Below are 14,611 nucleotides of genomic sequence, written 5' to 3'. Positions count from 1 at the left end.
CATTGGTTCTCTATGCTTCTCTATGTAATGAAGGCAGGTCATGGCTGGTTGGAAGGGCTGGTAGGGTGCTGTATATACCTTCCAGAAAACATCACAACACCCTCCTCCCCCCTAAGAGCTCACCTGAGAGACCCAACTGTAAGCAGCGGGCAGAGCCTTGGGAGAATTTATGCAAATATCTAAATGCCTTGATGGGTGGATGTCAGTCTGGAGGAGTGGTTGTTCCTAGGCAGGCTGTATTTGCCCTCAGACAACCCTAGGTAATGCTCACTTGTGATGCTGAGCCTCTAAGATTGAAAGAACTGAAATCCACTGAATGAAGTGACCAGGCCAGGCTGGAGAGGAAAGGGCTAGAAGATGCTGTGCATTCTCCAACCAAGAAATGAGGCAGGCTCTGTCTGTCTTGTTGCAGCTTCTAATGCACACTGTGAGAAACCCCCATTGTGCAGTGAAATCAGACTAAGTGAGGAGCTTGTAAAACTGAAACACTGAAGGAAGGACTGGAGCTCAGCTTTAATTATCGTGAAAATCTAGGTGATGACAATGGTGGTGATGACCACTATCAGGAATTTTTCACTTTTTAACTTTTCTTTCACACTTTGCTTTACTTTTTAAGACGCCTACCTGATGCTGGATGGTGTCTTGCAGCTTTTGGGTACACAGGACTGTGTGATATGAACTCTCTGAGCCACTGTAGACACGCTGTGGGCCTTGGGAGAACACATCTGAATGTGTTTTCCAAGGCTGACCTCTGACCATATAAGCAACCTATAGACACACCAATCATCACCCTAGACAACTTTCATGTAATGTAAGCGGAGTATCCTAAAATCAGTTCTCCAAGGACTTCTGTGTACTAATGAACTAGACAAATCTTAAAAGATTCCCTTTTTACACACCCAGTGCTCAGTGTTAGGTTTCTATAATTTGATGAGGACAAAAAAGGTGTGAATGTTGTACCTAGCAGCCCATTAATCCCAGCCTTCTATTTTGTAAGGGTCTCTGTCGCCAGAATGTTCATTTTAATAACAATGTTCCAATAGGATTACTGTATTATTGAAGCCTTGTTATTTAGCTGTAAAATCCTTCATCCAAAAGCCCTGAGACTATTGCTGGGCACTGCCATCTTGGGAGTGATATTAGCGGCCGGGTCATTCTCAGAGCTATTACTTAAGTGACACTCTATAGCGAGGTAGACTACCTGTTGATTGCAGTCATGTGATAGGTAGATGGCGACCCCTGCTATGCCACCAGCTCTTATATCTGCCTGCCATCTCTTGGATCACAATGGCAACTTGAATGCAGAGCTGAGGGAATTCCTAGGCTCTGGCATGTCAAATGAGACAGCTGAGGGGGGGGGGACGTAGGAGGTCCTGCCTCACTCTGCTTCACTGTATCTAGCTACAGTGGGAGATTTGTTCATTCACTTTTGTATAGTGTGGATAGATGAATCAGTTAGGTATGACCAACTTTACTCCTGACTCCTGCACTATGCATCCCATAATACCAATCTCTGCATTACATAATACCAATCTATGAACTCTGCAGTTCTTCTTACCTCTGAACTCATGTATTAAGTACTCCTCACACCAGCAATCTGTTACATAATACTGGCTTTTGAAATCTTCAAACCCTTCCTATTTTAAAAGGGGCCCTTCTAGGTTATTTAAAAATGCTCTGCACCTTGGTGATTTTTGATCTATGTTGTTAGGTTGACCTCCACCTCTCCAGGTTTGCTCACCCCTGGTCTGTAGTATTCCTCTAACCTACTTAATGGTTTATTTGTTGAGGTGGGGGAGGGGCAGGGGACCTGATTCAGCACAGACAGTAATTAAGTGCTCCTAGGAAGATGGAGGGGCTGTACTAGGGAATTGGTAAAATATGTTAGCAACTTCAAAGGCACATTGTAAGTGAATAAAAAAAATTATTATTGGAAAAGAAAAATGCTTCAAGTAAGCTTTAATAACACTTGATTTTTCTGTGCTTCTATCTGCTTTTTTAAGTTGGTGACAGGCTCTCTTTAATTTTCTCTGTAAAATGACATCTGAAATCTGGCTGCTTGCCATGGGTAGCATCTCCACTTTTCTTTATCTGGTGTTTCCAGGGAGTAATGTGAGGGGATGGAGGCATCATCTAATAAGTAATAATAGTTCCCTTTCCTGCACACATAGTCCTGTCTACTGGAGGATGAGAGTGAGTCATTTTCATAGAGCATCTCCTCTCCTGTCTCTGTGTCACTCTGTTCCCCTGAGGATGCTAGCTTCTATTTTTAAACTAGTGACACATGTCTGAGCTGGGCGGTTTTTTTTTTTCCTCCTCCTTTTCTTTGGCTTCTTGATGTGATAAAAGGGGCATTTTTTTAAATAGATCAGTAAAGAAAAAAACAGTAGTTAATCTGCACCCGAACATTATTGTGGAATCCAAGCATTGTGCCTGACGCAAAGGAATGCGGGTGGTGACATCCTGACACACTGATTTCATTTATCGTTCATGTAGATGATTTTCTGATTTGTTAGTGAGCTGTTGGATACATTTACTGAGGATATTCATATACAATAAAAGCCTTTCTGTCATCTGCTTCTGTGTGTACTTTAAATGTTATGATTCAGTGCAGTCAAATACAGACGTTCACTATTGTCTAATGCAGCACATTTCAGTTTTAAATGACCAATTTCTTTCATCGTATATATCACTGCACAGCACAAGCAAAGGACATTAGAATAAAGTGTACATCGCCTCGTGTCCTCCCACCCCTGCACATGACTGCTGCATTTGTACCCCCCCCCCCCCCCCCCCATCCTCTGTAGGTGGATGTTATTTCTGGTCTTTGCTGTATTATCCATCTAACAATCAATTCCATGGCCTGCCAACCAGGCCTAGAGGAGCCATCTGAGGCACTTTGCATGTCACCTGGGACATTCTCCTGTCTTCCTTTTGTTTCATGACCTAATTGGTCTCCCTGTCAATAGTAGCCAGGTATTAACCTGTTAATTGCTGGACTGCAGGAAGGATAGCAACTTTACTCTCCATTCTTTTCTACCAAAGCACATGAAATACAACTTGATCAATATAGGAAAATGTACAAAGAAGCATTATGATGTTTTTGGATGCAGAGAATTGAATATTCAAGATATATTAACAGTTGTGATAAATAATATGTTACTTGATATTCTTTGGGTTATGTTTTGTTCACCGCAAACTGCAATGTGCTCATATTCAGCTAATTCTGGGGTTAAAATTGCTTGTTGTGTATTGCTGAATGGGCTGATAATGGCAGCTGACCACACTTAAAGCGGAATTCCTCTCAAAAGCGGAAGCCCCGCCTATTTGCCTTCTCCCCCTCTCCACTGCCATATTTGGCCCCTTTTGAGGAGGAGGGGGAAGTGGATACCTGTTTTTGACTAGTACTCGCTCCCACTTCCGGCTCAGTTCGCTGCGGCTTAGTGAGCCGGAAGTTCGGCCCCCTCCTCCCTTCCACAGTCTCCTGGGAAATTTCACAGGTCCCAGAAGACTGCTTCATCAATTTGGAGGCGCAGCACGACAGTTGAGATGCCGGCACCTTGGAGGAGAGAAGGGATGGCGCGGGGGAGAACATCGCTGGACTTCTCCTGTGGATTACAGGAGTGTAGATCATTCTGCACTCCTGTGACCCGTTTTCAGCTGACAGTGGGCTGAAGTCACTTAGCCAATCCAAGCTGGGGAAAGATCCCAACTTTAAAGAGTCTGGAGAGGCACCTGGTTTAGCCTCTCAGCTATTTGCTGAGAGCCTGAGCTAGCCACTCCCTCCCCCTCCACAGCCAAGCTCTCCAGTGAGCGTGGTGGGGGGGCAGAACAGAGTGGTGTACCCACCTAGGTAAGTATAACTGGGGGGGAAGCCCATACTTCTTTTAAGAATATGTAAATATTTGATTAATCATAGCCTGGGCACAGTTCTATTTTGTGGACATAGACTTGAGATAGTCATACATACTAGATTTAGGAACTGTAGGATCCATTGAAACAAACAGTAACCGCAGTCAGTGCTCACTTTCTATATATAATTTCTGTAAATCCTAGCGAACTTGCATTTGCCATTCTTTAGGTGCCATTTGTTATGAAGTATAAACCCTGATGTACAATAACAGCGTCTGATCTCTGTCAAGTGATTTCTTTTCTTTTTTAAGATTTAAGTACGTTTTTTTTTTTTTTTTTTGTGGTCAGTGTTTTCTTAATTAACGATCAGTGTATTACTTATGACAATCCAGATGACCTCTTGGCTGAATGTCTAAGATTGCCCTGCTTATATTTGACCTCAGGGTCTTGCTTTGACCACACATATGATCAAATGCTGCTCTGTTGACTCTGACTTGCTAGCAAAATGAGTCCACATCTGTTTGTTTCTTGATCTAATGATTATCTGGATCAGTGATCCTTTTAGGCCTAAATGGGCTAATGTGCCACCAAATTGCACAGTGAAAGTGCTGCCTGTCTTCTTGACTAGCCTTGCCATTTCCCACTCCATCTTCCAACCAGGCAGCCTCAGTGATTAGTAAAGGCACTCTCACTGGACAGTAGTTGGAATTAAGAATGAATATGTCAGCAGAGGGCTGCTGCCAATTCTGACTGCCTTCTGGAAATGATCTTGCCTGGCTGTCTCTGACTTTTTGAGTACTTTTGAATCACAGATCTAGTACTGGCATGCTATAAATAAGCTTTAGGGCACTTTCACAGTGATGCCAAGAGGTTTTTCTGCAGCACAGTGTTCCCGGGGTTTTCATTTAGGCTACCTGCACTTTGCCTTAGATTTACATTGTGATGTACATTGTGAGGTTTTGTGCTTTTTCTGAAAGCTCACCAAAAGTCCTGCATGCAGGGATTTTGTGTGCTTTCAGGAAACACACTCAAATTGCCAGATGTAACAGTGTATGGCATAGCGCAACTAACCCACATGAAAACCCCGGGTATACTGCGCTGCACCCGTGCTGCAGGAAAACCACACTGCATCACTGTGAAAGTGCCCTTAGAAGTGTCAGAATTCCTTATCTCCATACTAGCTAGATGTGAAGCCGCAAGCAGTTACAGCCGGCTTCCCAAAGTAAACATGCCAGCACCTGGACCCAAAGATGGCCAAAGAGTTGGCTTGGATGAGGACAGTCTACAGTATTTGTAGCTGCTGATTTTAATTTTTTTTTCAGGACGAAGAACCGCTTTAAAAGGAGATTTCAGCAATGGCATACGCCATTATTCTTTCATAATCAATTCCCTTTAGCCATTAAGTCAGGAAAAATTAGCCCAAAGTAACAAAGTTCAACCAAATCAGAAAAGGCCACAATAGAATATTACTGACTAGTAAGGGCTCTTGCATACAGGACACCTAAAAACACCTTGTTTTTAGGCAATTTTCTTCACTGATCTAAATTCAGTGCATTGTTTTAATGGATCTGTACACACAGACACGTCCATTTTTGCTGTGTATATATCAGTAAAAAAAAGATTACACAAATCTGCCTTGTCGATCATTATTTGTACCTGCCTATACCCGAAAATATGCCACCTTCCCTTGATTTAAAAAAAAAGCTAGAAAAATGTTTATGCATGAATATGCGCAAGTACTATACAGCCCATTCTCACACTTTCTGCTGGGAATGTCTGATGTCCATACATCAGTAGCAGGTCTTGTAATACTTACTTCTAGGCATAACATTCACCGTTTTTGTTAGTGAGAAGTCCCCCATACTAGCTGTCAATTTTAAAAACAGCATGACCACACGGGGCTCCGCCCACAAGGCCGCATATTCATACAGTGTTCTATGAATAAATGAGCTACAAGTCCCAACAGCCTTAGCGGCTATCAGCTTGTAGTTCTCAATTAACTCCACAGCGTCGTGGTAGTTCCTTCAATCTTCCTGTCAGTATATCTGCTTGCCTGTACATCCTGTATGGGTAAACAGATATACTGACAGGCCTGCAGGGGACTTGCATGGCACCAGCGATCTGCTGATCGCTGCTTCAATGATGTACAAGCTCCTGCAACAAAAAATAATAGATGCACATTTTTGTTTAACTGCAAAAACAATGCATTTAATATTTTTGGTCAAAATGTGAACTTATTTTTAATGTTTAATAGAACAGATCAATTCATGGATTAGTTGGTAATAACAGTAGTAGTTCTGTTCTATGCTTGCTGTAGATGGAAAGATTCCCAATCCAGTATCTGGTTGATGAATATCTGAGTTTGCTTCTCCAGTCTCTGCCTTTATTTTCCTTTTTACATTTGGGTGCAGTGTCCAATCCATGCAGCATACCTTTACTGAGAGCAGGGTTTTACGTTTTAGTACAGCAAGTTCTGGTGCTCACTTCTAAACAGGGAAATATTGAGTGCACATACCCCGATATGTTTACCAGTGACTTTTGTCTTGATTCTGTGTTGCTTTCAAGATAAAAAAAAGCTTAGCAGCAAAGAAGACTAAATGATAAAAAGTGAAAAAGTTGTTTTTAGAGATCACAGCTCAAATCCCAGTGCTGTGTCTTTATGACCTTGGGAAGGTTACTTTCTTCCCTGTTCTATGGCCTGTGTACATCTGGTTAGTGGTTATTTTGTCCAAAATGTATGATGTGCTCAGTAAAACTTTTGTCAGCAAAATATTGTAATTTTTAATACAGTAACATATTTTGCGAGCTCATAGGAATAAATGGTAACACAAGCACTTCCAATGTTTCTATTTCTCACCGAGGAAAATTAACATTTTGAAAAATCCTCATTTTTAAAAGTCATGCTGCAGTCTAGTAGTAAGTACCATCTGGTGTTTACTCCTAGTACCCGACCATTTTCTAAAGCTCCAGAACAAAAGCTGGTACTTCTGGTTATGGAGGAACACATGGGATATGCTCTTGCCCCTGACAATTCAGTGCACGATTAACAAACCACTAGGCTCAAGCATGTTCTAATTGGGGCAGGAGGGGCAGACTTGCTTAGCCTGGTTTATAATAGACTTCCAGAATTTCAACTTGCATAGGAATTTGAGGGGCCCCCAGCAGGGATGGTGCAGTGGGGAAGCTCTGGAAAGGTAAAAGCTTTCCTTAGTAGTGACTCAATAGTGAGGTGCTTTATTTAGTAGGAACATTCCCATTTTACATAAGACAAATGAGTGCAGGATCCACCACAATACTTGCCTGATGCTGACAGTGGTACTGTTAATACTTCACCCTTCTACATAGAGAAACTGTACAGGGACATGATTTATATAACTCTTCAACTACACATGGGCTGACTGCTACTCCTTTTTGCTCCCAATAAAGGTGGAAGTAGCCTATTTATTGAAGGGAATGCTTGAAATGTTCAAACTGTGAGTTTACTTATATTATTTGTTTATCTGGGTCTTTAATATCTGTCTGCTTTTGCTAAAAGTGAAAAAATGAAGAAAATTATAAAACTTGTTGTCACCTTATATTGTTTGTATCGGACACATGGGCTGACATTAAATACATCTACCTAATGTATATTAAAGTAACTCCCTCCCTTTATTATATGTATTACACCCATACACACAAAGCTTCAGATATAGAGGTACGTAATTTTCCAATTTTGTATTCTGTATTGCACCACTACTTTAGAACTATTCAACAGAAATATATTTTTTCTATGTCCCCTTTAAAATCAAAACTTTTATTTTTTTATTTTGGATAGCGTATGGAAGGGATGGGGTTCTTATTGCTGTTTGTAGCTCTTCTGGGGAACCCCCACATTGGTTTTCTCTATGTACCATAAGTTAAAATATATGTGAACACTCACCTTGTAAAGCAACCCATTCTGTTTAAAATATAAATGCAAGGAAAAACGTTTGTGTGTATTTACTAACCGCTTCCCAGCTGCCCTATAGCAGAAATACTGCTACAGGATGGCAGGGCTGCGTGTGCCGCCCTACCTGCAGTGACATTGGCGGCTACAGATGTCAATCACTGGGTCCCGGCTGGAGATTCTTCAACAGCACCCGTCGGTCACTGAGAAACAGTGATGGGGAGAGACCTGTGTGTAAACAACACAGGTCTCTCTCCTGCCAGCAGTAACAGGCTGCTGTGTATTTCTCTACACAGCAGAGAAATACACACACACAGCAAAATAGCACACAGTTAACCGTTTGATTGCCCCAAATGTTAACCCCTTCCTGCCCAGTGTCATTTGTACAGTGTCAATGCTTTTTATTAGCACCGATCAGTGTATTAGTGTCATTGCGGTGGCAGTTAGTCAGTTCTCCCCAGTGTCAGAATGCCCGCCGCAGTCCTGCTATAAGTCGCCGATCGCCGCCATTACTAGTATTAAAAATGTTTTTTTTTTTAATTCCAGTATATATAACTTTCATGTAAACCAATTAATTTACATGTATTGGGATTTTTTTAGCCTAGACATGTAGCAGAATACATTTTGGCCAAAATTTATGATGAAATTTGATTTTTTTAAAAATTTTTACTGGATATGTTTTATAGCAAAAAGTCCAAAAATATTGTGTTTTTTTTTTTTTAAATTGTTGGTCTATTTGTTTATAGAGCAAAAAATAAAAACCACAGAGGTCATCAAATACCACCAAAAGAAAGCTCTATTTGTGGGAAAAAAAGGACACACATTTTGTTTATGTACAGCGTTGCTTGACCGTGCAGTTGTCAGTTAAAATAATGCAGCGCCGTATTTCAAGAAATGGCCTGGTCAGGAAGGGGTGTAAATCCTCTGGAGGGCAAGTGGTTAAAGAGAAAATTATAAATATTTTTTTTTTCCTTTTCTGTGGATGTTCACATTACTTTTGTTCTCAGCTACATAAGGGACTTTAAGAGGTGGAGACTGCAGGGGGTGTATCAGCTGCAGACAGAATAACAGCAGTAAATTGATATTCTCAGTGAAGAGCTGTGCAGGGGTGTATGTCAGCACAAGTCTTTGTCATTGGAGGACAGAAAGGCTGTGCTCCCAGCACAGCCTTAAAACTGACATTGCTGGGATGAATGTCATCTTTTATACCTAGTGTGGTCAGTTTGAGATAGGAAGGCATAGGGACTGGCAGGATCACTAGGCATTTACCTAGTAAATGTAAGCAATGGAAAAAGCACAGGATACTTTCTAACCCAAGTAAATGGTACAACAGACAAATCAGGAATATGAAATGGGGTAACATACACTTTAAATTAGACAGCAGGAGAAGCGCTGTTCAAAGGGGACAATGAAATGCTGGTTATGGTCTTCACTAACCACTATTAGCCCCCAGAATACTAGCGTTGGGCATTTAGGCATTTAGATGGATTTTTTTTTTTTTAGAGTTGTAAATTAAATGAAGTTATGGATCTTTCTGTGTTATTAATGAAACAGGCCCCTGATGATCAGTGTACAATGGAGTCATATGTGTCCAGGCAGAAAATAATAGTGAGCCTGTGGTGTAGAGCTGTCCTTCCATCATGCAATGAACAGGTTTTGTAAGGGGCATGCCCCCATAAGAGGCCTCTTTCTGCCCCTTGCCACATCTATTTATAGTGGCTGTGTAAAGGAGAGGCTTGGTTTCATGCAGCCACAGTACAAGTTAATCAGCCATATGGTGTACAGAGAGGAGTCGGCTGTATACCCATCTCTCACGTATATCCACCCAGCTTGAAGCTTTGGAGTATGCAGTCAGCTTCTGTAAGCATACAGCAGGAGGGGGAGGGGAGATGGGAAGTGTGACCCCCCCCACCTTTCTCTTGTACTAAGCAGCTTTAACTCATTCCTGACATGCTAATTACCAGCTGTAAGCAATGCCATGTATAACCAAGAGATGGAGTGGAAGGATTTGTTTTTTATTTAACTTAATACATGTATGCTTTGACAGTTCATAATGTACCATGTGACAGCCTCTAATGTATTTCCAGGCTCTGTAACTCATTAAAAACTGTTTTTTTCCCCAATTATCTCTTTTCAAGAAGAAACACATTTTATATGTTATTACGACTGTACATAATCACAACATGTGTATTACAAACCCTGCTCTAGTAATATTTGTAGGTACCGGAATATACACAGGAATATAAAACCCCATTTATTCAACATCATGATCACTGTTCACCCAGTGATATGTCTGTGTGCAGAAACCTGCATATGTATGGGTGTCCTATATGGGGCTACGATACTTCTACAAACAGAAAAAGAAGCCCACAAATGGAAATTAGTATAGGCAGATTTTTTTTGTAAAACGTACATCTATCAATCATATAATTACATTAATTTATCTTTTTTATTTCATTAGCCATAATTCATTGACATTGAGGCACAGAAATCAAATTTAAAAAACAAAACAAACTAAAACGGTTTCCTTGCGAGGTATGCATGTGTATATCCTTGATCAGCATCACCTTATTTATATGATGACTATTTAGTGACAGAGAAAATCCAATAGTTTTTCATATATGATTTAGCTTTGCCTGCTTTCTACACACGGTCACATTCCACTTCCGCAGCTGCTGGTGTTAGCACAACCTAACCATCAGACCTGCACTGAGAGTTCACACAGCTGACAGATTGGATTGCTTTCCCTAGAAGCATGTACTTGTTCCTAATGCTGGAACAACACTGATGAGAACCTATTCCTCCCACTAATACCAATGATGATGCACTATTCCTCCTATTAATACCAATGATGAGGCACTATTCCTCCTATTAATACCAATGATGAGGCACTATTCCTCCCCCTAATACCAATGATGAGGCACTATTCCTCCCCCTAATACCAATGATGAGGCACTATTCCTCCTATTAATACCAATGATGAGGCACTATTCCTCCTATTAATACCAATGATGAGGCACTATTCCTCCCCCTAATACCAATGATGAGGCACTATTCCTCCCCCTAATACCAATGATGAGGCACTATTCCTCCTCCTAATACCAATGATGAGACACTATTCCTCCCCCTAATGCCAATGATGAGACACTATTCCTCCCATTAATACCTATTAACCAAAGGCACTTTGTATTTGTTTTACTTCTATTTCAAGGACAGTAAACAGGCCCCTCATTTTGTAAAGTTTGGAGATCCCTGCTGTAGAGGGATGATACCAAACAGTGTTTAGTATAGAGTACAGGAGGTTTGCTAGTGTATTTGTGGCTGTTTTTCTTGGTTTGCTTGTGTGATTGGCAGTGATAGCTGCTATTTTGTATTTGTTTTTTGTTTGAAAAAAAAGCCGTGTTAACACCATTTGTCCTGTTCACAGCTCCATAATGATTATTTTCTATGCAATTTCTAAACTGCTAAAAAAAATCTGCTTGTGTGTTGAGGGCAAAACAGATATGATTATTTTAGCCACAGGGGCTCACTTTGAACTTTGTAAGTCTGCAAACTGTAAATAGTAAAATGCATGTATTGCCTACATCCAGGTGTGTGCGCAAACTATACACAAGTGGTTTTCAGTCCTATGACACTATGCCCTCTAGTGGATTGTTTGTGATGTGCTTCTGCGATAAATACATCATCACTTAGCAAAACCTGTAAACCATTTATAGCATTTTGATTCATTTTTTTTGCCAGTCTGGTAGTAGAAAATCCAGAATTCCTTCTATATGCCTTTTTATGCTAATGACATTTAGCAAGTAGAGTAGCTATGAGCATTATAAATGCAATGTCCCCGTAATAAAGAAAAAAAAGCTAGATAGATGCATATTCACTTTTTTGGTTTGTGTGATCTGCCTTCCTAAATGATCGCAAAACAACCTTCTGCCGGCAGTGAAAGAGTAGCGTGGAATACGTGCATAGTCTTTGAATTGCAGCCGGTGGGGATTGACATCTGTAGTATGATCTCTATATCTGTTCTGTAGCAATGTACGCCACTCCCCTTCTGTTAGACTACATCATTGTCATTGTTGCTGTGTATGCTGTGCTGCTGCCTTTCAGCCTGCAGGGAAGAGGCAGCAAGTGTGACACTACGGAGGCGTGTGCGTGCGCTCCCCAGTGTCTGCTATGGTCCTGTTAGCCGTCTGTTTTTTGTCTGTACGTTTTAGAGGCACATGTATCATGCTGAGCCCTTAGCTTCTCTCCATCCCTTTATTCCCCTCCTGTATTACTTATTTTTAAACACAAAAAGATGGATGACACAATGCACTGTAATGCTAGCTGTAAATCTGTGGGATGCCAGAGAGTGCTGTGGTAGCAGCTTTATCACTGGACAAGATGGAAATATGATTTTGGCTTTGGCTTTTTTCCATTAGACAGGAAAAATTGGAACTAGTGACATTATTGCACTTCACTGCTATGTACGTCTTCTATCCAAAGTTGCATTTAATGAAGTATATGGGGCAGTTAATACAGCATTTCTTAACTTGTTGTTTTAGAGCTCAAAGAGTAAACCTAATATAAGAGGCTGTTATGTACTTTTTAATCTTATTTATATGGTAAATTAAAGAATAACTCTACCCTTTTCTAGCCCTCCTTTCATCGTGGTGTGAAGAGCTGGGAAGGCTTCTCCTTCTACGTCACCAGAAGAGCAGACAAAGTGACCCTCCAGGGAAACTCCCCATGCAGCCCCCCATGAATTCTTTGACCTCTATGAAACCATCCCTGTCCCACAGGTACGTAGACATCTAAATATCTCGGTGATTTTGCATGCATGACAACTGTAGACAAAAAAAACCTCAAATAATAGTTGATAACCTACTTACATGCTTACACATACATTCAGAACTCTGTCTTATTTGTTTGACTAATGTGGAACTTTCCATAAACTTGGACAGGTAATGGTTTTTCCACTTTGGAGACAGGGTACTTCATTGTTCATCTATTATTTCACAGTGATGGATCTTTCCCTTATGATTCTGTCCCTTGGCAACAAAACGCAAGTCAGCCCCCAGGTTCTCTTTCAGTGGTTACTACGGTTTGGGGGGTCACAAACACATCGCAGAGTCAGGTAAGTTTACCACTTCCGATAAGGAAATACTTGCTTTTTTTACTTTGTAAATAGTGGGGAAGCTTTAGGGGCATTTTACAGATTGCTTCAAGAAAGATACACACAGTATGAACATTTCTAAAATCAGACAGAGATGGGTTACAACTCTATCTAGATTTTATTACTGTCTGTCTTCAATGGAAAGTGGGCAAGTCTCTAGTTGAGACACAGAAATTAGTAAAAGCATGACCGAGGGTTATCCATTCCTTTCAATCCACAGTTTAAAACATTTTGCGTGGAGTTGGAATTTAATATTTGTGTAAACTAGTATATTTTAGCTATGTTGTGAACGCCTCCCAAAAAGGGAAAAATAAATAGTTTAGAGTACATACAGGCTTGTTAAGTAAGGCAGAGAGAAAAACATGCAGCGACCTGTGGCAGAATTTGGTTTTGTTTTGATCAAACTGTCAATCACCTGACTTATTGTAGGTTGAATGAGAACCAGGGCTAGGGTTAGGATTTCTGTTAGGACTAAAGGTATGCCTATACATGAAAACATTTTTCTTTTTAAGCGCTTTATGTTTTTGCTTTAGTTCCTGTATTAAAAGGTGATATGTAAAAAGTATACTTTGAAATAGAAATTGTTCTGGGTTAAGTAGGTAGGGATCAGGAACCATAGTGCCCTTTGTGGGTGATGGCCTTCTCATGAATAGTAATAGAGGAGTGGGTCATGAAACACAGGGATGCCAGCAGCACTGCTAGAAAACAGACCCAGTCACACCTGTTATCTCTGTTTCTGTGTTCAGAAATGCAAAGGATATTGTATCAAAAAATGTTAGAAGTTAAATATTACAACTTTAGTGTAAATCAATCAATGTGTATATATTGCTACATTTCTGACAAAATCACATTATAAGACGCTAATGTTGTTGCTATGACTTCAGGCTAGATTGTGATTTGATCTTTTATCCATGTATATTTTATTTCAAGTATCAACAATATATGTTCACTTGTTTATTTTTCCTAGGTTCTGGGAAACCCAATGGTTAATGCAAACAATCCTTTGAATCCTGCTGGCAACCCCATGGCATCTGGCATGAACAGCAATAGTGCTGGCATGAATTCTCCTCAGTTTGCTGGGCAACAACAGCAATTTCCCACAAAAGGCGCATCCAACCAGCCCTATATGCAACAAAGCATGTACGGACGTCCAAATTATCCGGGGGGAGGAGGATTTGCGGGAAGGTAAGAACTTAGATTGTACTGCTGAAATGATGCGCTATCAGACAACTTTCTGACCAACGTCTGTTGCTCTACCCTAATTGTCATTAGAAAACAACACACTAATATATTGAAGATTACTTGTAAACATGAGATCACTTCCTTCCAGCCTTTTCTGTTTTTTTATAGACTGTGTAGCCTTGTACATGAAATATATTCAGCCTTATAATGTTGGTTTATGGAACATTAGTTGTTTTCGTGTCTTATTTTCCTAAAAAATTTAAGTAACCTGTCTTTTCCCAGCTATCCTGGTGGACCCAATAACCCTTCTGGAATGGGCATCCCACCTCATACGCGACCACCTTCAGATTTCACCCAGCCAGCAGCGGCGGCTGCTGCAGCTGCTGTTGCTGCTGCAGCTGCTACTGCTACCGCTACAGCAACTGCCACAGTGGCAGCGCTGCAGGAAACTCAGAATAAGGACATGAACCAGTACGGCCCAGTGAGTTTTTTTTGCTGTT

General features: G+C 40.7%; 1 protein-coding gene across 18 annotated transcripts in view; it reads left to right on the top strand.

Annotated features, from left to right (window-relative positions):
* Positions 1-14,611, top strand: part of ZMIZ1 (zinc finger MIZ-type containing 1) — a 470,001-nt gene that overhangs the window by 390,849 nt on the left and 64,541 nt on the right. For 15 of the 18 annotated variants that reach the window (XM_089682518.1, XM_089682525.1, XM_089682519.1 and 12 more), the window contains 4 exons: positions 12,411-12,555; positions 12,776-12,890; positions 13,897-14,114; positions 14,394-14,592. In XM_089682518.1, coding sequence (XP_089538644.1) covers positions 12,411-12,555; positions 12,776-12,890; positions 13,897-14,114; positions 14,394-14,592 — 677 coding nt within the window. Of the gene's footprint in view, positions 1-9,614; positions 9,638-11,876; positions 11,978-12,083; positions 12,241-12,410; positions 12,556-12,775; positions 12,891-13,896; positions 14,115-14,393; positions 14,593-14,611 lie in introns of those variants that run through there. The other 3 variants (XM_089682532.1, XM_089682531.1, XM_089682533.1) reach the window with 3 other exon arrangements.

This window comes from Staurois parvus, unplaced genomic scaffold (genome assembly GCF_062004578.1).
Source record: "Staurois parvus isolate SC_StPar_1 unplaced genomic scaffold, SC_StPar_1.0 ptg000291l, whole genome shotgun sequence".
Taxonomy (NCBI): Eukaryota; Metazoa; Chordata; class Amphibia; order Anura; family Ranidae; genus Staurois; species Staurois parvus.
The sequence above is the reverse complement of the archived record's forward strand: the minus strand, read 5'-3'. Positions and strand labels throughout refer to the sequence as shown.